General features: G+C 44.3%; 1 protein-coding gene across 1 annotated transcript in view; it reads left to right on the top strand.

Annotated features, from left to right (window-relative positions):
• LOC123730503 (repetitive proline-rich cell wall protein 1-like) overlaps positions 1-19,649 on the top strand; it is a 45,513-nt gene extending 25,864 nt beyond the window's left edge. Inside the window, exons 3-4 of the mRNA XM_045707446.1 lie at positions 19,009-19,436; positions 19,623-19,649. Of these exons, the coding sequence (XP_045563402.1) occupies positions 19,009-19,436; positions 19,623-19,649 (455 nt within the window). The remainder of the gene's footprint in view (positions 1-19,008; positions 19,437-19,622) is intronic.
• The last annotated feature ends 6,189 nt before the right edge of the window (positions 19,650-25,838 follow it).

Below are 25,838 nucleotides of genomic sequence, written 5' to 3'. Positions count from 1 at the left end.
TATTTCTGACTTCTGTTGACTCCAACATGGTGGATATATGTATGGCTTGTTTTCGTGTCTGAACTCCATACTCAGATTATTGCATGGTGTGCTTTTTCGGTAAAGCTTTTTTGAAATCTGACACAGCGGTTGCATTAACCTCGCTTGGGTATGTGGGACGTGACCGTCTCACCTGCGGGACTCACTATTCAACAGCCAGTGAAATAGCAGGGCGCCAAATTCAAAACGACAAAAATCTCAAAATTCAAATTTCTCACACATACAAGTATTATACACCATTTTATAGATAAGACTCTCGTTAATCCAACCACGTTGTCCGATTTCAAAAAGGCTTTACGGCAAAAGCAAAACATTAGATTATGTTAGGACAGCGCCTAAAAAATAAAAGCCACACAGCCATTTTCCAACCAAGGAGAGGCGTCACAAAAACCAGAAATACAGCTAAAATTAAGCACTAACCTTTGATGATCTTCATCAGATGGCACTCATAGGACTTCATGTTACACAATACATGTATGTTTTGCTCGATAAAGTTCATATTTATATAACAAAAAAAACATTTTACATTGGTCCGTAATGTTCAGAAATGTTTTTCCTTCAAAAACTGCCGGTGAATGAGCACATCAATTTATAGAAATACTCATCATAAACGTTGATAAAATATTAAACTGTTATTCAACAAATTATAGATAAACATCTCCTTAATGCAACCGCTGTGACAGATTTCAAAAAAGCTTCACGGGGAAAGCACACGTTTGCAATAATCTGAGTATGGCGCTCAGAAAACAACAGCAGGCAATACAGATACCCGCCATTTTGGAGTCATCTAAAATCATAAATAGCATTCGAAATATTCACTTACCTTTGACGATCTTCATCAGAATGCACTCCCAGGAATCCCAGGTCCACAATAAATGTTGTTTTATTTGATAAAGTCCATAATTTATGTCCAAATACCTCCTTGTTGTTGGCGCGTTCAGTAAGCTATTCCAAATGTAGGAAGTGCGCTGAAAATTTCACGACGAAAAGTCAAAAAAATATATATTTACGTTCGTAGAAACATGTCAAACGATGTATAGCGTCAATCTTTAGGGCATCAAACTTCAATAATATTCCAACCCGACGATTCCTATGTCTTGAAAAATGTCATGGAACACAGCTACCTCCTCTGTGAATGTGCGCCAATGAACTCATGTCCTTTCCTGAGTCAACAACTTCCAACTTCCTTTGTTTGCTCTCTGTTCACCATAGAAGCCTCAAACAACTTTCTAAAGACTGCTGACATCTAGTGGAAGCCTTAGGAAGTGCAAAATGAACCCTAAGTCACTGTGTGTTAGATAGGCAATCACTTGAAAAAACTACAAGCCTCAGATTTCCCACTTCTTGGTTGGATTTTTCTCAGGTTTTTGCCTGCCATATGAGTTCTGTTATACTCACAGACATCATTCAAACTGTTGTAGAACCTTCAGAGTGTTTTTTATACAAATCTACTAATAATATGCATATCCTATATTCTGGGTCTGGGTAGCAGGCAGTTTACTACGGGCACACTTTTCATCCGGACGTCAAAATACTGCCCCCTACCCTAGAGAAGTTAAGGAGAAGTTTATCTAAAGTTCCATGCATAACACTTGTATTTTCATCAACATTTATGATGAGTATTTCTGCAAATTGATGTGGCTTTCTGCAAAATCACCGGGTGTTTTGGAAGGTAAAACATTACTGAACGTAAAGCGCCAATGTAAACAGAGATTTTTGGATATAAATATGAACTTTATCGAACAAAACATACATGTATTGTGTAACATGAAGTCCTATGAGTGTCATCTGATGAAGATCATCAAAGGTTAGTGATTCATTTTATCTCTATTTCTTCTTTTTGTGACTCCTCTCTTTGGCTGGAAAAATGGCTGTGTTTTTCTGTGACTAGTTGCTGACCTAACATAATTGTTTGGTGTGATTTCGTAGTGAAGCCTTTTTGAAATCGGACACTGTGGTGGGATTAACAATAAGTTTATCTTTAAAATGGTGTAAAATACTTGAATGTTTGAGGAATTTTAATTATGAGATTTCTGTTGTTTGAATTTGGCGCCCTGCACTTTCACTGGCTGTTGTCATATCGATCCCGTTAATGGGTTTCCAGGCATGTTGACTCATATGAATAGTGAATGTTGACTCGCATCAATAGTGAATAAAGAGTGAATGTTGACAAATATTAATACTGAACATTGACTCATTAATACTGAATGTTCATTATTAATGAATCAACATTCACTATTAATACGAGTCAATATTCACTATTAATATGAGTCAGCATTCACTATTGATATGAGTGGACATTCACTATTGATGAGTCAACCTTCACTATTTATATAAGTACCTGGACAGTGTGTTAGTTGACAGTACCTGGACAGTGTGTTAGTTGACAGTACCTGGACAGTGTGTTAGTTGACAGTACTTGGACAGTGTGTTTGTCACGTCCTGACCAGTATAAGGGGTTATTGGTTATTGGAGTTTGGTCAGGACGTGGCAGGGGGTATTTGTTTTATGTGGTTCGGGGTTTAATGGGATATGTATTTATGTAAGAGGGGTGTTTGATTTATGTGTTCCGGGGTTTTTGGGTAATGTCCTTGTTTTGTATTTCTATGGTTTTCTATGTTGTGTATTTCTTTGTGTTGGCCTGGTATGGCTCTCAATCAGGAACAGCTGTACATCGTTGTTGCTGATTGAGAGTCATACTTAGGTAGACCTGATGCACCTGTCCCTTTGTGGGAAGTTGTTGTTGCATAGCTGTTTGTGTAGCCTGCAATACTGTTCTTTAGATCATTTTCTTGTTTTGTTTCGTGTGTGTTCAAATAAAGTTAAGATGAGCACTCAACCCGCTGCGCCTTGGTCCATTACGTACGATGACCGTTACAGAACTTCCCACCACCAACGGACCAAGCAGCGGGCCCAGGAAGAGGAAGGATCCTGGGCCAGGGAGAGAAGGGAGTGGAGGACATTTTGGACAAGACCCTGCCATGGAAACAGGTGGAGACAGCGAGGGAGGAATGGTGAAAATGGAGCGAAGAGCGGGCCCAACGTAGGATACATGAGAGGCAGCCCCAATAATTTTTTGGGGGGGCACACGGGTACTTTGGCTGGGCCAGGGTTAAGCCTCAAGCCAACTCCCCGTGCTTATCGGAGGCAGCTTGTTACTGGTCAGGCCCCGTGCTATGGGGTGATGCGCACTTCTTCAAGGCCGAGCATTCACAGGCTGGTGTGCGCAGTGCCAGCATCCCGCATTTGCCATGGGGAAGCGGGCATCCAGCCAGTAAGGGTGGTGCCAATACTGCGCTCAATACCGCCAGTGCGCATTCACGGCCCAGTGTATCCTGTTCCCGCTCCTCGCACTAGCCCTGAGGTGCGTGTTTCCAGTCTGGCACATCCAAAGCCAGCACCACGCACCAGGCCTCCTGTGCGTCAGCCCAGTCCAACTCGTCCTGTTCCTTCTCCTCGCACTAGCCTTGGGGTGCGTGTCTCCAGTCTGGTACCTCCACTACCAGCCCCACGCATCAGGCTTTCAGTGCGCAGTCCCCATCCAGAGCTTCCGACGACAGTACCCCATCCAGAGCGTCCGACGACAGTACCCCGTCCAGAGCTTCCGACGACAGTACCCCGTCCAGAGTGTCTGGCAACAGTGCCCTGTCCAGAGTGTCCGGAAACAGTGCCCCGTCCAGAGTGTCTGGCGACAGTGCCCCGTCTAGAGATGGCCCACAGTCCGGAACCGAGTGAGACGGCCTACAGTCCGGAACCGAGTGAGACGGCCTACAGTCCGGAACCGAGTGAGACGGCCTACAGTCCGGAACCGAGTGAGTCTCCCTACAGTCCGGAGCTCCCAGAGTCTCCCTACAGTCCGGAGCTCCCAGAGTCTCCCTACAGTCCGGAGCTCCCAGAGTCTCCCTAAAGTCCGGAGCTCCCAGAGTCCAGAGCTCTCAGAGGTATTCAGCAGGGGTGGAAAGGTTAGGTGGTGGACTAAGGCCAGAGCCTGAGCCACCTCCACAGTAGGAAGATTGGGGAGGGGGGGTGTAGCACGGGAACCGTCGGTGATGGCAGCCACCCTCCCTTCCCTCCCTTTAGTTTGGGGGGTTTATTTTGTGTTTATTTTTGTGTGAGGTGCATCCGGGGTCTGCACCTTTGGGGGAGGGGGGGTACTGTCATGTCCTGACCAGTATAGGGGGTTATTGGTTATTGTAGTTTGGTCAGGACATGGCAGGGGGTATTTGATTTATGTGGTTCGGGGTTTAATTGGATGTGTATTTATGTAAGAGGGGTGTTTGATTTATGTTTTCCGGGGTTTTTGGATAATGTTCTTGTTTTGTATTTCTATGGTTTTCTATGTTGTGTATTTCTTTGTGTTGGCCTGGTATGGCTCTCAATCAGGAACAGCTGTACATCGTTGTTGCTGATTGAGAGTCATACTTAGGTAGCCCTGTTTCACCCGTTTGTGTTCAAATAAAGTTAAGATGAGCACTCAACCCACTGCGCCTTGTCCATTATGTACGACGACCGTTACGGTGTTAGTTGATAGTACCTGTAAAGTGTGTTAGTTGACAGTACCTGGACAGTGTGTTAGTTGACAGTACCTGGACAGTGTGTTAGTTGACAATACCTGGACAGTACCTGGACAGTGTGTTAGTTGACAGTACCTGGACAGTGTGTTAGTTGACAATACCTGGACAGTACCTGGACAGTGTGTTAGTTGACAGTACCTGGACAGTGTGTTAGTTGACAATACCTGGACAGTACCTGGACAGTGTGTTAGTTGACAGTACCTGGACAGTGTGTTAGTTGACAATACCTGGACAGTACCTGGACAGTGTGTTAGTTGATAGTACCTGGACAGTGTGTTAGTGGACAGTACCTGGACAGTACCTGGACAGTGTGTTAGTGGACAGTACCTGGACAGTACCTGGACAGTGTGTTAGATGACAGTACCTGGACAGTGTGTTAGTTGATAGTACCTGGACAGTGTGTTAGTGGACAGTACCTGGACAGTACCTGGACAGTGTGTTAGATGACAGTACCTGGACAGTACCTGGACAGTACCTGGACAGTGTGTTAGTTGACAGTACCTGGACAGTGTGTTAGATGACAGTACCTGGACAGTGTGTTAGTTGACAGTACCTGGACAGTATGTTAGTTGACAATACCTGGACAGTACCTGGACAGTGTGTTAGTTGACAGTACCTGGACAGTATGTTAGTTGACAATACCTGGACAGTACCTGGACAGTGTGTTAGTTGACAGTACCTGGACAGTGTGTTAGTTGACAATACCTGGACAGTACCTGGACAGTGTGTTAGTTGATAGTACCTGGACAGTGTGTTAGTGGACAGTACCTGGACAGTACCTGGACAGTGTGTTAGATGACAGTACCTGGACAGTGTGTTAGTTGACAGTACCTGGACAGTGTGTTAGTTGACAATACCTGGACAGTACCTGGACAGTGTGTTAGTTGACAGTACTTGGACAGTGTGTTAGTTGACAGTACCTGGACAATACCTGGACAGTGTGTTAGATGACAGTACCTGGACAGTGTGTTAGTTGATAGTACCTGGACAGTACCTGGACAGTGTGTTAGATGACAATACCTGGACAATACCTGGACAGTGTGTTAGATGACAGTACCTGGACAGTGTGTTAGTTGACAGTACCTGGACAGTATGTTAGTTGACAGTACTTGGACAGTGTGTTAGATGACAGTACCTGGACAGTGTGTTAGTTGACAGTACCTGGACAGTGTGTTAGATGACAGTACCTGGACAGTGTGTTAGTTGACAGTACCTGGACAGTATGTTAGTTGACAGTACCTGGACAGTACCTGGACAGTGTGTTAGATGACAGTACCTGGACAGTGTGTTAGATGACAGTACCTGGACAGTGTGTTAATCAAATCAAATTTATTTTTATATAGCCCTTTGTACATCAGCTGATATTCTCAAAGTGCTGTACAGAAACTCAGCCTAAAACCCCAAACAGCAAGCAAAGCATGTGAAAGAAGCACGGTGGCTAGGAAAAACTCCCTAGGAAAAACTCCCTAGAAAGGCCAAAAACCTAGGAAGAAACCTAGAGAGGAACCAGGCTATGAGGGGTGGCCAGTCATCTTCTGGCTGTGCAGGGTGGATATTATAACAGAACATGGTCAAGATGTTAAAATGTTAAAATGTTCATAAATGACCAGCATGGTCAAATAATAATAATCATAGTAGTTGTCGAGGGTGCAACAAGCACGTCCGGTGAACAGGTCAAGGTTCCATAGCCGCAGGCAGAACAGTTGAAACTGGAGCAGCAGCACGGCCAGGTGGACTGGGGACAGCAAGGAGTCATCATACCAGGTAGTCCTGAGGCATGGTCCTAGGGCTCAGGTCCTCTGAGAGAAAGACAGAAAGAGAGAAAGAGAGAATTAGAGAGAGCATATTTAAATACACACAGGACACCGGATAAGACAAGAGAAATACTCCAGATGTAACAGACTGACCCTAGCCCCCGACACATAAACTACTGCAGCATAAATACTGGAGGCTGAGACAGGAGGGATCAGAAGACACTGTGGCCCCATCCGATGATACCCCGGACAGGGCCAAACAGGCAGGATATAACCCCACCCACTTTGCCAAAGCACAGCCCCCACACCACTAGAGGGATGTCTCCAACCACCAACTTACCGTCCTAAGACAAGGCCGAGTATAGCCCACAACGATCTCCGCCATGGCACAACCCAAGGGGGGGCGCCAACCCAGACAGGAAGACCACGTCAGTGACTCAACCCACTCAAGTGACGCACCCCTCCCATGGACGGCATGGAAGAACACCAGTAGGCCAGTGACTCAGCCCCTGTAAAAGGGTTAGAGGCAGAGAATCCCAGTGGAAAGAGGGGAACCGGCAAGGCAGAGACAGCAAGGGCGGTTCGTTGCTCCAGCCTTTCCGTTCACCTTCACACTCCTGGGCCAGACTATACTTAATCATAGGACCTACTGAAGAGATAAGTCTTCAGTAAAGACTTAAAGGTTGAGACTGAGTCTGCGTCTCTCACATTGGTAGGCAGACCATTCCATAAAAATGGAGCTCTATAGGAGAAAGCCCTACCTCCAGCCGTTTGCTTAGAAATTCTAGGGATAATTAGGAGGCCTGCGTCTTGTGACCGTAGCGTACGTGTAGGTATGTACGGCAGGACCAAATCGGAAAGATAGGTAGGAGCAAGCCCATGTAATGCTTTGTAGGTTAGCAGTAAAACCTTGAAATCAGCCCTTGCCTTAACAGGAAGCCAGTGTAGGGAGGCTAGCACTGGAGTAATATGATCAAATTTTTTGGTTGTAGTCAGGATTCTAGCAGCCGTATTTAGCACTAACTGAAGTTTATTTAGTGCTTTATCCGGGTAGCCGGAAAGTAGAGCATTGCAGTAGTCCAGCCTAGAAGTAACAAAAGCATGGATTAATTTTTCTGCGTCATTTTTGGACAGAAAATTTCTGATTTTTGCAATGTTACGTAGATGGAAAAAAGCTGTCCTTGAAACAGTCTTGATATGTTCTTCAAAAGAGAGATCAGGGTCCAGAGTAACACCGAGGTCCTTCACAGTTTTATTTGAGACGACTGTACAACCATCCAGATTAATTGTCAGATTCAATAGAAGATCTCTTTGTTTCTTGGGACCTAGAACAAGCATCTCTGTTTTGTCCGAGTTTAAAAGTAGAAAGTTTGCAGCCATCCACTTCTTTATGTCTGAAACACAGGCTTCTAGCGAGGGCAATTTTGGGGCTTCACCATGTTTCATTGAAATGTACAGCTGTGTGTCGTCCGCATAGCAGTGAAATTTAACATTATGTTTTCGAATGACATCCCCAAGAGGTAAAATATATAGTGAAAACAATAGTGGTCCTAAAACGGAACCTTGAGGAACACCGAAATTTACAATTGATTTGTCAGAGGACAAACCATTCACAGAGACAAACTGATATCTTTCCGACAGATAAGATCTAAACCAGGCCAGAACTTGTCCATGTAGACCAATTTGGGTTTCCAATCTCTCCAAAAGAATGTGGTGATCGATGGTATCAAAAGCGGCACTAAGATCTAGGAGCACGAGGACAGATGCAGAGCCTCGGTCTGACGTCATTAAAAGGTCATTTACCACCTTCACAAGTGCAGTCTCAGTGCTATGATGGGGTCTAAAACCAGACTGAAGCGTTTCGTATACATTGTTTGTCTTCAGGAAGGCAGTGAGTTGCTGTGCAACAGCTTTTTCTAAAATTTTTGAGAGGAATGGAAGATTCGATATAGGCCGATAGTTTTTTATAATTTCTGGATCAAGATTCGGCTTTTTCAAGAGAGGCTTTATTACTGCCACTTTTAGTGAGCTTGGTACACATCCGGTGGATAGAGAGCCGTTTATTATGTTCAACATAGGAGGGCCAAGCACAGGAAGCAGCTCTTTCAGTAGTTTAGTTGGAATAGGGTCCAGTATGCAGCTTGAGGGTTTGGAGGCCATGATTATTTTCATCATTGCGTCAAGAGATATAGTACTAAAACACTTTAGTATCTCCCTTGATCCTAGGTCCTGGCAGAGTTGTGTAGACTCAGGACAATGGAGCTTTGGAGGAATACCCAGATTTAAAGAGGAGTCTGTAATTTGCTTTCTAATGATCATGATCTTTTCCTCAAAGAAGTTCATAAATGTATTACTGCTGAAGTGAAAGCCATCCTCCATTTGCGAAGGCTGCTTTTTAGTTAGCTTTGCGACAGTATCAAAAAGAAATTTCGGATTGTTCTTATTTTCCTCAATTAAGTTGGAAAAATAGGATGATCGAGCAGCAGTAAGGGCTCTTCGATACTGCACGGTACTGTCTTTCCAAGCTAGTCGGAAGACTTCCAGTTTGGTGTGGCGCCATTTCCGTTCCAATTTTCTGGAAGCTTGCTTCAGAGCTCGTGTATTTTCTGTATACCAGGGAGCTAGTTTCTTATGACAGATGTTTTTAGTTTTTAGGGGTGCAACTGCATCTAGGGTATTGCGCAAGGTTAAATTGAGTTCCTCGGTTAGGTGGTTAACTGATTTTTGTCCTCTGACGTCCTTGGGTAGGCAGAGGCAGTCTGGAAGGGCATCAAGGAATCTTTGGGTTGTCTGAGAATTTATAGCACGACTTTTAATGCTCCTTGGTTGGGGTCTGAGCAGATTATTTGTTGCAATTGCAAACGTAATGAAATGGTGGTCCGATAGTCCAGGATTATGTGGAAAAACATTTAGATCCACAACATTTATTCCATGGGACAAAACTAGGTCCAGAGTATGACTGTGGCAGTGAGTAGGTCCAGAGACATGTTGGACAAAACCCACTGAGTCGATGATGGCTCCGAAAGCCTTTTGGAGTGGGTCTGTGGACTTTTCCATGTGAATGTTAAAGTCACCAAAAATTAGAATCTGCTATGACTACAAGATCCGATAAGAATTCAGGGAACTCAGTGAGGAACACTGCATATGGCCCAGGAGGCCTGTAAACAGTAGCTATAAAAAGTGAGTGAGTAGGCTGCATAGATTTCATGACTAGAAGCTCAAAAGACGAAAACGTCATTGTTTTTTTTTTTGTAAATTGAAATTTGCTATCGTAAATGTTAGCAACACCTCCGCCTTTGCCGGATGCACGGGGGTATGGTCACTAGTGTAACCAGGGGTGAGGCCTCATTTAACACAGTAAATTCATCAGGCTTAAGCCATGTTTCAGTCAGGCCAATCACATCAAGATTATTATCAGTGATTAGTTCATTGACTATAACTGCCTTGGAAGTGAGGGATCTAACATTAAGTAACCCAATTTTGAGATGTGAGGTATCACAATCTCTTTCAATAATGGCAGGAATGGAGGAGGTCTTTATACTAGTGAGATTGCTAAAGCGAACACCGCCATTTTTAATTTTGCCCAACCTAGATCGAGGCACAGACACGGTCTCAATGGGGAAAGCTGAGCTGACTACGCTGACTGTGCTAGTGGCAGACTCCACTAAGCTGGCAGGCTGGCTAACAGCCTGCTGCCTGGCCTGCACCCTATTTCATTGTGGAGCTAGAGCAGTTAGAGCCCTGTCTATGTTCGTAGATAAGATGAGAGCACCCCTCCAGCTAGGATGGAGTCCGTCACTCCTCAACAGGCCAGGCTTGGTCCTGTTTGTGGGTGAGTCCCAGAAAGAGGGCCAATTATCTACAAATTCTATCTTTTGGGAGGGGCAGAAAACAGTTTTCAACCAGCGATTGAGTTGTGAGACTCTGCTGTAGAGCTCATCACTCCCCCTAACTGGGAGGGGGCCAGAGACAATTAATCGATGCCGACACATCTTTCTAGCTGATTTACACGCTGAAGCTATGTTGCGCTTGGTGACCTCTGACTGTTTCATCCTAACATCGTTGGTGCCGACGTGGATAACAATATCTCTATACTCTCTACACTCGCCAGTTTTAGCTTTAGCCAGCACCGTCTTTAGATTAGCCTTAACGTCGGTAGCCCTGCCCCCTGGTAAACAGTGTATGATCGCTGGATGATTAGTTTTAAGTCTAATACTGCGGGTAATGGAGTCGCCAATGACTAGGGTTTTCAATTTGTCAGAGCTAATGGTGGGAGCCGTCGGCGTCTCAGACCCCACAACGGGAGGAGTAGAGACCAGAGAAGTCTCGGCCTCCGACTCCGACTCGCTTAACCTGTTGGGTCTAGGGGGCAGCATTTGCACGTCTGGATAAAAAAAATGTACCCGATTTAATCTGGTTACTAATCCTACCCAGTAACTAGAATATGCATATACTTATTATATATGGATAGAAAACACTCTAAAGTTTCCAAAACTGTTTGAATGGTGTCTGTGAGTATAACAGAACTCATTTGGCAGGCAAAACCCTGAGACATTTTCTGACACAGGGGCTGAGGAATATTTTGGCACTTCCTATTGCTTCCACTAGATGTCACCAGCCTTTACAAAGTGTTTTGAGTCTTTTACTGTGAGATCTGACCGAACAAGAGCCATGGAACGGTGATGGCCGATTAGACTCTGGCGCGCGAGTTCATGTTGGGTACCCTCGTTCCAATACGTTATAAAAGAGAATGCATTCGTCCACCTTGAATATTATTCATGTTCTGGTTAAAAAAGGCCCTAATGATTTATGCTATACAACGTTTGACATGTTTGAACGAACGTAAATATATTTTTTCCCCTCGTTCATGAAGTGAAGTCCGGCGGGCTTAGATCATGTGCTAACAAGACGGAGATTTTTGGACATAAATTATGAGCTTTTTTGAACAAAACTACATTCGTTATGGACCTGTGATACCTGGAAGTGACATCTGATGAAGAGAAACAAAGGTAATGGATTATTTACATAGTATTTTCGATTTTAGATCTCCCCAACATGGCGGCTAGTCTGTATCGCAACGCGTATTTTTCTGGGCGCAGTGCTCAGATTATTGCAAAGTGTGATTTCCCAGTAAGGTTATTTTTAAATCTGGCAAGTTGATTGCGTTCAAGAGATGTAAATCTATAATTCTTTAAATGACAATATAATATTTTACCAATGTTTTCTAATTGTAATTATTTAATTTGTGGTGCTGACTTGACTGCCGGTTATTGGAGGGAAACGATTTCCTCAACATCAATGCCATAGTAAAACGCTGTTTTTGGATATAAATATGAACTTGATAGAACTAAAAATGCATGCATTGTCTAACATAATGTCCTAGGAGTGTCATCTGATGGAGATTGTAAAAGGTTAGTGCATCATTTTAGCTGGTTTTATGGTTTTGGTGACCCTGTCTTTGATTGACAAAACATTACACACAGCTATTGTCAATGTACTCTCCTAACATAATCTAACTTTATGCTTTCGCCGTAAAACCTTTTTGAAATCGGACAACGTGGTTAGATTAAGGAGATGTTTATCTTTCAAAGGGTGTAAGATAGTTGTATGTTTGAAAAATTTGAATTTTGACATTTATTTGGTTTCAAATTTGCCGCTCTTGAAATGCACCTGCTGTTGATGGAGTGCACCACGGGGGGGACGCTAGCGTCCCACCTAGCCCATAGAGGATAACAAAGTATTGAGATAAACTTTTGTTAATTTTCCAAATACTTATTTTCCACCATAATTTGCAAATAAATTCATTAAAAATCCTACAATGTGATTTTCTGGATTTTTGTTTCTCATTTTGTCTGTCATAGTTGAAGTGTACCTATGATGAAAATTACAGGCCTCTCTCATCTTTTTAAGTGGGAGATCTTGCACAATTGGTGGCTGACTAAATACTTTTTTGCCCCACTGTACATGTTTCATCAAACCTTCTCCGTTACTCTGGCAGAATGTACCCGACTATGTGTTATATTTGACGGTTTTGTGACTGTGGGTTATGGGGATTACATTCTGTATGTGTAACTCAGCCAGAAGTTAAACCGATTTATTTTGATTTAGTGAATGCTATAAATAATTCTCTACATGATCAGTGAGACATACAGTCTACCTCTGTACATTAGTCTGCCTCTAGACATACAGTCTGCTTTTCAACATACAGTCTACCTCTAGACATACAGTCTGCCTCTGTACATCAGTCTACCTCTAGACAGACAGTCTACCTCTAGACATACAGTCTACCTCTAGACAGACAGTCTACCTCTAGACAGACAGTCTACCTCTAGACAGACCTTCTACCTCTATACAGACAGTCTACCTCTGTACATTAGTCTGCCTCTAGACATACAGTCTGCTTTTCAACATACAGTCTACCTCTAGACATACAGTCTACCTCTAGACAGACAGTCTAGCTCTAGACAGACCTTCTACCTCTATACATACAGTCTACCTCTGTACATTAGTCTTCCTCTAGACATACAGTCTACCTCTAGACATACAGTCTACCTCTAGACAGACAGTCTACCTCTGTACATTAGTCTGCCTCTAGACATACAGTCTACCTCTAGACATACAGTCTACCTCTAGACAGACCTTCTACCTCTAGACATACAGTCTGCTTCTCAACATACAGTCTACCTCTGTACAGACAGTCTACCTCTATACAGACAGTCTACCTCTAGAGAGACAGTCTACCTCTAGACAGACAGTCTACCTCTGTACATCAGTCTGCCTCTGGACATACAGTCTACCTCTGGACATACAGTCTACCTCTAGACAGACAGTCTACCTCTAGACATACAATCTACCTCTAGACAGACAGTCTACCTCTGGACAGACAGTCTACCTCTAGACATACAGTCTACCTCTGGACAGACAGTCTACCTCTGGACAGACAGTCTACCTCTAGACAGACAGTCTACCTCTAGACAGACAGTCTACCTCTGTACATACAGTCTACCTCTGTACATACAGTCTACCTCTGTACATACAGTCTACCTCTGTACATCAGTCTGCCTCTAGACATACAGTCTGCTTCTCAACATACAGTCTACCTCTAGACATACAGTCTGCCTCTGTACATCAGTCTGCCTCTGTACATACAGTCTACCTCTGTACATACAGTCTACCTCTAGACAGACAGTCTACCTCTAGACAGACAGTCTACTTCTAGACAACAGTCTACTTCTAGACAGACAGTCTACCTCTAGACATACAGTCTACCTCTAGACAGACAGTCTACCTCTAGACATACAGTCTACCTCTGGACATACAGTCTACCTCTGGACATACAGTCTACCTCTAGACAGACAGTCTGCCTCTGTACATCAGTCTGCCTCTGTACATCAGTCTGCCTCTGTACATACAGTCTACCTCTGTACATACAGTCTACCTCTAGACAGACAGTCTACCTCTAGACCAGTGGTTCTTAACCTTGTTGGAGGTACTGACCCCCACCAGTTTCATATGCTCATTCACCGAACCCTTCTTAATTGGAAAAATAAAATTCAAAACATAGGTATATATTTTACTGGAGCACAAAATGAACCGTGCATCAACATCAGTGTTCAAAGAACAAAACCATTAAAACATGATTTTCACACAAAAACAAAAACATAATAATGAATATTTACTGCAAATCAGTTTGACTTCTGCTGTTGCCTTTCAGAGACCAGTTCAGAAATACGCGGCTTCACCTTGGCAAGTGCCACTCTCATGTCATTTTCGCAACAAAGTCTGTTCCTTTTCTTCGTTTTTATGTCCAGCATCCTCGAAAAGGATTGCTCGCAAAGATATGTTGTAACAAACGGTATGAAAATCTCCAGAGCTTTCTTAGCAATAACAGGGTACGTTACCATTTGTTGACACCAAAACGTTGAGAGCGTTGTTGTTCTGAAGAGTTGCTGTTGAACCTGGCTCTGCTGAATTTCAATGATTTCATCGAGGTATTCATCATTGACATCTGTTGTCTCAACACTAAACGTGAACGGCTGTCTCACCCATGCTGGATATGACTCTCTTGTAGGGAAGTATCCGTCGAGAGACTTTGCAAGCTCATCTAAGTGCGTGGCAATTGCTTGCTTCAGTTCCGCGGGTACAGAAATGTCTCCGATTCCAGATACATCTTCGATCTTACTTACACAGTCGTCCAGCAGGGGAAAGTTTGCGAAGTTATCGTTCTCTGTTCGTCGTTTCCATAACGGTAGCTTTTTTTGAAAAGCCTTCAGGTTTTCTTCCGCTTCGATGATGTTGACTCCACCGGCGTGCATCTGTTGATTGAGATGATTGAGAGCTGCGAAGATATCAGCCATGTACGCTAAAATGAGAATGAACTCAGAATTTTTTAAGCAATCTGCATGATGATGTTGGTGCTCTTGCAAAAACAGGGCTAATTCCACACGCACGGCAAAAACACGATTCAGCACCTGTCCCCGGGATAACCACCGAACGTTAGAATGGTACAGAAGTACCTCGAATTCAGAGCCCATTTCTTTACACAGCTCACTGAAGATGCGGTGCCTCAGAGCACTATTTCGCACATAGTTCACGCATTCCACTACAATTTTTAATACTTCTGCCAGTTTTGGAGGCAAGGTTTTTGTTGCCAACGCATGCCTGTGCAGAATACAATGCGTAACAATGATGTGTGGTGCATCGGCTTTCACTAGCGCACCAAAACCAGACTTTCTTCCCAGCATGACTGGAGCTCCGTCCGAACAAACTGCAGAAACCATATCCCACAAAAGATTGTTGTCTTTGAAGAAGTCATCCACAAGTTTCTTCACATCGGCTGCCTTAGTTGTTGTCGTAAGAGGCTTACAAAATAAAAAATCTTCCTTTATCACGTCGTCTTTCACATAGCGCACAAATACAGCAAGCTGGCTTAGATTGGAAACGTCTGGGATAACTTAACTTCAGCCGCTTTTCCCAGCATGATATTCGCCATCTTCAACACAGCTGGTTTTATGAGTGTTTCACCAATGGTGTGTGGTTTGCCCTGCTTTGCGATCAGGTAAGCAACTTCGTATGATGCTGTGAGGATCGGTTTGTTGATGGGTACAAAGCCGAGAACAGGCAGAGTAGCCTTTTCATCGAATCTGGCTCTCTTCACCTTGAATTCAGCGAGCGTTGTGTTCTTGTATTGTCCATCTATTAAGAACCACTGCTCTAGTGCCATCTCCAGTGCTACATCCAGCGCCAACCGAGTGAAGTGTTCTCTTAGTTTTGCCGGTGCTAGACTAGAATTGCTCAACTTGGCATTGCAAATCATGCAGTTAGGACGCTGACTCTCATCACGTTCCGTTATACATGTGAATCCATATTGTACATATTCGTCCGACCACTTTCTTTTTTTGCTCGACATAGTTAGTATGAAGGGATTAAAATATTAAGAAAGAAATCACACGACGTACCATCACGACAGTCACAATTCGACTACTGAGCCAAATTCCCTGCAGCACAGATAGGCCAAGCGATGTTGCGTGATCACCTGCAGCCAATGATGGCCAAGCGGGGCGTGTCATCACGAATCATATGAGTCGGGTGTGTGTCTTGACCTCCGCCGAACCCCTGAGACTGACTCACCGAACCCCTGGGGTTCGATCGAACCCAGGTTAAGAACCACTGCTCTAGACATATACCACCACGTTCACAAAAATGGTTTGCTCCTACAGACAGTGATTCACGTGGCAGAGGCTTGCTATATAAAGCAGGCAGACAGCCACTGAGGAATTCAGTTAGTGTCCGATTGAACGTTAGAATGGGCAGAACGAGTGACCTAAGCGACTTTGAGTGTGGTATGATTGTCGGTGCCAGGTTTCAGTATCTCAGAAACGGACAGCCTCCTGGGATTTTCATGCACGACAGTGTCCAGGGTTTACCTAGAATGGTGCAACAAACAAAAAACATTTAGTCAGCGGCAGTCCTGTGGGCGAAAACAGTTAGTTGATGAGAGGTCGAAGGAGAATGGCAAGAACCATGCAAGGAAAACAGAAATAAAAACGTTGCACACTGCTGCTTATGATCCCAGGTGATATTTATTTATATAAACTTTACGACCCTTAGGTCTTTATCAGGCATCCATATCCCAGGTAGGGGTGGAAAGTCCTATATATAGGGGCAGTACTAAGTGACATCACTTCCTGAAACAGGAGGTAAAAAAAATACATAACATACATAACAATATGAACATTCAATGTATAAAAATATAGGAATGTGATCAAAATTTACAGTAATATATACAGTAATATTTACAGTAATATATAGAGTAATATATACAGTGCCTTTGGGAAAGTAGTCAGACCACTTGACTTTTTCTACATTTGTTACCTTACAGCCTTATTCTAAATTTGATAAAATTGTTTTGTCACAATGGGTGGCTTGAGGAATCAGGAGAGGTGGAGTCAGGCGCAGGAGACAGATGATTCCGGGAATAAACTTTAATAAATATTCGCACTGAAAAAAATCACAAGAACGGAGTGCAGGGTGTGCAAAATAAAAGGCACTACCCTCAATGAAAGAAACCCAGGGACGCAGCCCAAATATAATTCCTCGTAACCCCAAGAAGAAAAAACGCAAACCCTCATCAGCAACATGAACCCTGACAACAAACAATTCCGCACAACCCACAAACCTAACTAGCTAGCCTAAATACCCCTCCCCACTAACAACTAATACAAAACAGGTGCGTAACTAACCTAGACCTAACTAACAGAACGTGAAACATAGATCAGTGGCAGCTAGTAGGCCGGCGACGACGACCGCCGAGCGCCGCCCGGGCGAGGAGGGGCGCCACCTTCCATAGGTGTCGTGACATGTTTTTTTTTCTCTCATCAATTTACGCACAATACCCAATAATAACAAAGCAAAAACTGTTTGTATTTTGGGGCAAATGTATGAAACATAAAAAAGTGAAACATTACATTTACATAAGTATTCAGACCCTTTACTCAGTACTTTGTTGAAAGACCTTTGCCAACGATTACAGCATCGAGTCTTCTTGGGTATGACACTACAAGCTTTATTTGGGGGTGTCTCCCATTCTTCTCTGCAGATCCTCTCAAGTTCTGTCTGGTTTGATGGGGAACGTCGCTGCACAGCTATTTTCAGAGATGTTCGTTCAGGTTCAAGTCCGGGCGCTAGCTGGGCTACTCAAGGATATTCAGAGACTTTTCCCGAAGCCATTCCTGCATTGTCTTGGCTGTGTGCTTAGGGTCGTTGTCCTGTTGAAATATTAACCTTCGTCCCAGTCTGAGGTTCTGAGCACTCAAGAGCAGGTTTTCATCAAGGATTTCTCTGTACTTTGCTCTGTTCATCTTTCCCTCGATCCAGACTAGTCTCCCAGTCCCTGCCGCTGAAAAACATCCCCATCACCATGCTTCACCGTAGGGATGGTGACAAGTTTCCTCCAGATGTGACGCTTGGCATTCAGGCCAAAAAGTTCAATCTTGGTTTCACCAGACCAGAGAATCTTGTTTCTCATGGTCTGAGAGTCTTTAGGTGCCTTTAGGCAAACTCCAAGCGGGCTGTCATGTGCCTTTTACTGAGGAGTGGCTTCCGTCTGGCCTCTCTACCATAAAGGCCTGATTGGTGGGGGGCTGCAGAGATGGTTGTACTTCTAAAAGGTTCTCCCATCTCCATAAAGGAACTCTAGATCTCTGTCAGAGTGACCATTGGGTTCTTGGTCACCTCCCTATCCAAGGCCTTTCTCCCCCAATTGCTCAGTTTGGCCGGGCGGCCACCTCTAGGAAGAGTTATTGGTAGTTCCAAACATCTTCCATTCATGAATGATCGAGGCTACTGTGTTCTTGGGGACCTTCAATGCTGCAGACATTTTTTGGTACCCTTCCTCAGATCTGTGCCTCTACACAATCCTGTCTCGGAGCTCTACGGACAATTCCTTTGACATCATGGCTGATTTTTGTTGGGGGACCTTATATAGACAAGTGTGTGCCTTTCCAAATCATGTCCAATCAATTGAATTCACCACAGGTGGACTCTAATGAAGTTGTAGAATCATCTCAAGGGTGATAAATGGAAACAGGATGCACCTGAGCTCAATTTCCAGTCTCATTGCAAAGGGTCTGAATATGTATAAAAACCAAGGTATTTCTGTTTTGTTTTTTATACATTAGCAAAAAATTCTGAAAACCCTTTTTCACGTTGTCATTTTGGGGTATTCTGTCTAGATTGCGGATTATATAAAAAAAAAAGTAGAATGAGGCTGTAACGTAACAAAATGTGGAAAAAGTCAATGGGTCTGAATACTTTCTGAAGGCACTGTAGGTAACCCTAACACTAAACTTAACCCTTGCCCTAACCACTTGACTAGCTAACTTTAACCACCTAGCTAATGTTAGCGTTAGCCACCTAGCTAGTGTTAGCCATAACAAATTTGAATTCGTAATTTATCATACTGCAAATCCGTAGCAATCTGTATGAATTGTAACTCATAACATGTCAAACAAAATGGATGATGGATATCCACAAATTAACAACTACCATACGAAACGTAATATTATAGTAATTGGGGAGACAGTTTTATATTTACTATGTTATGTCTACCCATGAGTCCAGGTTGTTGCCTGTCATCTCAGTGCCTGTCATCTCAGTGCCTGTCATATATGTGCCTGTCATCTCAGTGCCTGTCATCTCAGTGCCTGTCATCTCAGTGTCTGTCATCTCAGTGCCTGTCATCTCAGTGCCTGTCATCTCAGTGCCTGTCATATATGTGCCTGTCATCTCAGTGCCTGTCATCTCAGTGCCTGTCATCTCAGCGCCTGTCATCTCAGTGCCTGTCATCTCAGTGCCTGTCATCTCAGCGCCTGTCATCTCAGCGCCTGTCATCTCAGTGCCTGTCATCTCAGTGCCTGTCATCTCAGTGCCTGTCATCTCAGTGCCTGTCATCTCAGCGCCTGTCATCTCAGTGCCTGTCATCTCAGTGCCTGTCATCTCAGTGCCTGTCATCTCAGCGCCTGTCATCTCAGTGCCTGCTGAAGATAGGCCTAAACCCTTTAACTGCGTGGTGACTTCTCCTCGCTTAATATATCTCTATAAAATATTAATAAATGCAATTCTTGATCAATACAACTTAATGTAGTTATGATGAGATGTTCTACATACGGTGGCTGCAATGAGCCAATAAACCTGAGAGGATGAGCAGGAGAGTGTAAATCTGGACTGCTGAGTGTGCTCTGCTCTCTGCTTTTAGCCCCCTGTGCGTGACGGTGGTTTATGACATGGATACACTTTAGCTCGGTGATCTGGAAGTGAATGAGATAACAGCTGATATCAGAAACCTCCTTTAACCACATCTAATTTTACATCATATCAAAACAATACTAATCCAACCCTTTATTCCCTTATATGAATGCAGAATGTAACAGCCATATATACAAACTCTTTTCTTTTGTGATTTTAATCTGCATCTAACTAAGCCTCTTGTGTATCTTCATTAAATCACAACAGTGCTAAATGGGACAAAGTGACTGAAGAGATGAGAGGATGGTCCCAGTCATTGTTAATCAACTCAGTAGGGTTGTACTGTTAAATGTATACATGCAGAGGTAACTAAAAGATGCTGAACATGGAGCTGAGAGTCTGTGTGACTGAGGGAGAGGGAAGAACAAACTATGAGGTCAGACAATAATTATAATTATTAATACTGAAGGCATGGAAAGCTGTAAAGTGTTCTGGTAAAACTCTCTTCTCTTCTCTCTCTCCTCTCCTCTCCGTACCTCTGTTCTAATCTCCTCTCCTCTTCTGTTCTAATCTCCTCTCTTCTCCTGTTCTAATCTCTCTCCTCTACTCTCCCCTCTTCTCCTCTTCCTCTCTCTCCTTCTCTGTCTCTCTTATACAGCCCTGTTGTCTCTATTACAGCCCTGTTTTCTCTAATATAGCCCTGGTGTCTAACAGACCTGTTGTCTCTAATACAGACCTGTTGTCTCTAATACAGCCCTGTTTTCTCTAATACAGCCCTGGTGTCTCTAATACAGACCTGTTCTCTGTAATACAGACCTGTTGTCGCTAATACAACCCTGTTGTGTCTAATACAGCCCTGTTGTGTCTAATATAGCCCTGTTGTCTCTAATACAGCCCTGTTGTCTCTAATATAGCCCTGTTGTCTCTAATACAGACCTGTTGTCTCTAATACAGACCTGTTGTCGCTAATATAGCCCTGTTGTCGCTAATACAGCCCTGTTGTTGCTAATACAGACCTGTTGTCTCTAATACAGCCCTGTTGTCGCTATACAACCCTGTTGTGTCTAATACAGCCCTGTTGTCGCTAATACAACCCTGTTGTGTCTAATACAGCCCTGTTGTGTCTAATATAGCCGTGTTGTCTCTAATACAGCCCTGTTGTCGCTAATACAGCCCTGTTGTCTTTAATACAGACCTGTTGTCTCTAATATAGCCCTGTTGTCTCTAATACAGACCTGTTGTCGCTAATATAGCCATGTTGTCGCTAATACAGCCCTGTTGTTGCTAATACAGACCTGTTGTCGTTAATACAGCCCTGTTGTCTTTAATACAGCCCTATTGTCTTTAATACAGCCTTGTTGTCGTTAACACAGCCCTGTTGTTGGTAATACAGCCCTGTTGTTGCTAATACAGCCCTGTTGTCGTTAATACAGCCCTGTTGTCTTTAATACAGCCCTGTTGTCGTTAATACAGCCCTGTTGTCGTTAATACAGCCCTGTTGTCGCTAATACAGCCCTGGTGTCTTTAATACAGCCCTGTTGTTGCTAATACAGCCCTGTTGTCTTTAATACAGCCCTGTTGTCTTTAATACAGCCCTGTTGTCATGTATACAGCCCTGTTGTTGCTAATACAGCCATGTTGTCTTTAATACAGCCCTGTTGTTGCTAATACAGCCCTGTTGTCGTATATACAGCCCTGATGTCTCTAATACAGCCCTGTTGTCTCTAACATATCCCTGTTTTCTCTAACACAGCCCTGTTGTCTCTAACACAGCCCTGTTGTCTCTAATACAGCCCTGTGTCTCTAATACAGCCCTGTTGTCTCTAACACAGCCCTGTTTTCTCTAATACAGCCCTGTGGTCTCTAAAAAGCCCTGTTGTCTCTAAAACAGCCCTGTGGTCTCTAAAACAGCCCTGTGGTCTCTAAAACAGCCCTGTGGTCTCTAATACAGCCCTGTGGTCTCTAATACAGCCCTGTTTTCTCTAAAATGTGTTGTCTTTCAACAATGACAAGTCACCGGGGTATGACTTGGATGGAAAATTACTGAGGATTATAGTTGACGATATTGCCACTCCTATTTGCCATATCTTCAATTTCAGCCTACTAGAAAGTGTGTGCCCTCAGGCCTGGAGGGAAGCTAAAGTCATTCCGCTAGCTAAGAATAGTAAAGCCCCCTTTACTGGCTCAAATAGCTAACCCTTAGTAATCTTTTGGAAAAAATTGTGTTTGACCAGATACATTGCTATTTTAAAGTAAACAAATTGACAGACTTTCAGCACACTTAAATGGAAGGACATTCAACAAGCACTTACACAAATTACTGATGATTGGCTGAGAGAAATTGATGATAAAAAGATTGTGGGGGCTGTTTTGTTAGACTTCAGTGTGTCTTGACATTATCGATCATAGTCTGCTGCTGGAAAAACGTGTTATGGATTTACACCCCCTGCTATAATGTGGATAAAGAGTTCTTACAGAACACAGAGGGTGTTCTTTAATGGAAGCCTCTCCAACATAATCCAGGTAGAATTAGGAATTCCCCAGGGCAGCTGTCTAGTTTTGCCGCACCTGGACTACTGTTCAGTCGTGTGATCAGGTGACATAAAAAGGGGCTTAGGAAAATTGCAATTGGCGCAGCACCGCTGGCCCTTGGATGTACACAGAGAGCAAGCTTTAGTAGTACGTCATGTCAATGTCTCCTGGCTCAAAGTAGAGAAATTGACTTCATCACTACTTGTATTTATGGGAGGTATTGACATGAATGCACTGAGCTGTCTGTTTGAACTACTGCCTCACAGCTCAGACACCCATACATATCCCACAAGACATAAGGTCTCTTCACAGTCCCCAAGTCCAGAACAGACTACAGGAGGAGCACAGTACTACATAGAGCCATGACTATACGGAACTCTATTCCACATCAGGTAACTGATGCAAGCAGTAGAATCAGATTTAAAAAACAGATAAAAAAAATTAAAAAAAACACCTTATGGAGCAGTGGGGATTTTTAAGCAACACATAGGCCCAGACACATGTATACACACACGGTAACAGACACTGTACACAGACATAAACATGGATTTTGTAATGTAGATTGGTAGTATGGGCCTGAGGTTAAATACTTAGTGTGTAGTGAATTCTGTAATGAATGTATTGTAATGTTTAACTGCTGTCAGGTGCGTCGTAAAGAGTGGACCAAGGCACAGCGGGTATCATGCTCATCTTCCTTTTTTATTTGGATAAACGTGAACACTTAACAAAACTAAAACGACAAAAAACAGTCCTGTAAGGCTACACAGCTATACATGGAACAACTTCCCACAAACAGTGACAAAAACCCCCCTACTTAAATATGGCCTCCAATTAGAAGCAACGAAGAACAGCTGCTTCCAATTGAAGGCCAAACCAAAACCTGAACATAGAAATAGACTAAATAGACATTCAAACAGAACATTACCCAAAAATCCAAGACACATATCAAACACACCCTTGCCACATCCTGACCATACTACAATAACAAAATGACCCCTTACTGGTCAGGACAGTACCCCCCCAAAGGTGCAGACCCCAAATGCACCTTAACCAACAGACCCCAACAATAACCCACAACCAAAACAAAAACTAAAGGCAGGGAAGGGAGGGTGGCCATCGTCACCGACGGTTCCTGTGCAAACACCCCCCCTTCCCCAAACTCCCCCCTACGGAGGTGGCTCTGGTTCCGGCCCTAATCCCCAACCTAACCTGTCCACCCTCGCTGAAGGCTCTGGGCTGAGGAGTGACTCAGGGAGCTCCGGACTGGCGGGCGACTCTGGCTGCGCACTGGCGGGCGACTCTGGCTGCGCACTGGCGGGCGACTCTGGCTGCGCACTGGCGGGCGACTCTGGCTGCGCACTGGCGGGCGACTCTGGCTGCGCACTGGCGGGCGAGTGCGGGGAACAGGAACAGGACGTACTAATGGCAGAGTGCTCACAGCAGGCACTGGCTGTACCGGGTTATGGAGGGGCACTGGAGGGCTAGTGCGAGGAGCAGGAACAGGATGTACTGGACTGGGCAGGCGCACTAAAGGCCTGGTGCGTGGGGCTGGCTTTGGAGGCGCCAGACTGGTGACATACACCTCAAGGCTAGTGCAAGGAGCAGGAACAGGGTAAACTGGACCCTGGAGACGCACTGGAGGTCTGGAGCATACAGCCTGCACAACCCTTCCTGGCTGAGTGCTCAACATCGCCTGGCCACACTGAGGAGCTTTAACCAATCGCACCGGCCTTTGAATGCTTCTGGGCAATATAGTGCGCATTTCCGCATAGCTCGGCGCTTTCTTGATCCGTCGCTCCCTGTAATAAGCACGGGGAGTTTGCTCAGGTCTGCATCCTGACTCTGGCCAACTCCCCGTGTGCCCCCCCAATTTTGTTTTGGGGTGGGGGAGGGGGGGAGATGCCTCCTGGTCTCCTCTAGCTCCCTTAGTTTGTCCTCCCTGAATCGTCGTTCATCACTCCAAGTCCATCCTTCTCCCTGGTGCTCCAAACCCCGCTGCTTGGTCTTCATTTGGTGGGTAGTTCTTTCAGGTGCAGCCCTGTGGTCTCTAATACAGCCCTGTGGTCTCTAGTACAGCCCTATGGTCTCTAATACAGCCCTGTGGTCTCTAGTACAGCCCTGCGGTCTCTAATACAGCCCTGTGGTCTCTAGTACAGCCCTGTTGTCTCTAATACAGCCCTGTGGTCTCTAATACAGCCCTCTGGTCTCTAGTACAGCCCTGTGGTCTCTAGTACAGCCTTGTGGTCTCTAATACAGCCCTGTGGTCTCTAATACAGCCCTTGTTGTCTCTAATGCAGCCCTGTGGCTGCTATGTACAGTAAAAAAAGATTTCCTCTTTGATGATGACTTTTATAGAGAGGGAGAGAGGAGGGCGGACCCATGCCATTCTCCGAAGAACAAACAGCAGCCGCTTTGACAGATTTAATTGCAGTTTTTCCATACATGGTGGAGCGTCAGGAGTGAGCACTTTTCCCACCTCCGGAGTGTCACTGTGTGGAGCTGGGCTGCAGTGTCACGGATCATTATCCTAAACGATGAGTCACTGCTGTGCTTGGCGTCCCAGCTGGCCCTCCCCTACCCTGACTAAGAAGGCAAGACTAATTCTTGTAAGTGGCTCTGGATAAGAGCATTTGCTAAATGACAAGAAAATTAATGTGTGAGACTGTGAGGCCTGTCTCTGTCTGAGGTGTGACACGGGGACACATGTCTTAGACTGCTCAGTCGCCAGTCACAGTCTAAGACATGTGTCTTAGACTGAGGCTTCTTTCTGCTCAGTCACCTGTCACAGTCTAAGACACATGTATTGACACATGTCTTAGAATGTGACTGGTGACTGAGCAGAAAGAAGCCTCAGGCTGGGTGGTTTATCAGCTTTTATCTGGCATTGTATCTGAGGGAACCACGGGGGAAATGGGTTGTAGGGAGATGGATTCATAAAACAGGGTGCTCTCTGCTATTAGATCTGTTACGCTCGTTGATGGAAGGATTGGACCAAGATGCAGTGTGGTAGGCGTACATCTTAGTTTATTAACTTAACACCGAAAAAAACTAACAACAGAATACAAACAAAACGTAAAGTTCTGGGCTGCTCACGGGTAGCTAACCAAAAACAAGATCCCACAAACAACAAGTGGGAAAAGGTTGCCTAAATATGATCCCCAATCAGAGACAACGATAGACCGCTGCCTCTGATTGGGAACCATATCAGGCCAACCTAGAAATAAAGAAACTAGAATGCCCCCCCTAGTCACACCCCGACCTAACCAAAATAGTGAATAAACGATCTCCAAGGTCAGGGCGTGACAAGATCGTTATTTGAGAACCTCACAATATTTTTTTAATTAACCTTTTATTCAACTAGGCAAGTCAGTTATGAACAAATACTTATTTACAATGACGGTCTAGGAACAGTGGGTTAACTGCCTTGTTCATGGGCAGAACGACAGATTCTTACCTTGTCAGCTCGGGGATTCAATCTAGCAACCTTTCGGTTACTGGCCCAACACTCTAACCACTAGGCAACCTGCCCCAACTAAATATCACAACGAGGGGCCACTCGGTCAAGGTCAAGGGGCCGATGCGGTCATTTCTGATGCTTTGTAATTTCCTTATTTCTCTCTCTTTTCAAGATGATGATTTGATGCCTCCCCCCCCAGACAGAGCTAGGATTAGTGCACTCTACCCAGATGCTAAC

This window comes from Salmo salar, chromosome ssa25 (genome assembly GCF_905237065.1).
Source record: "Salmo salar chromosome ssa25, Ssal_v3.1, whole genome shotgun sequence".
NCBI classification, from domain to species: domain Eukaryota; kingdom Metazoa; phylum Chordata; class Actinopteri; order Salmoniformes; family Salmonidae; genus Salmo; species Salmo salar.
This window is presented reverse-complemented; position numbering and strand designations above follow the sequence as displayed.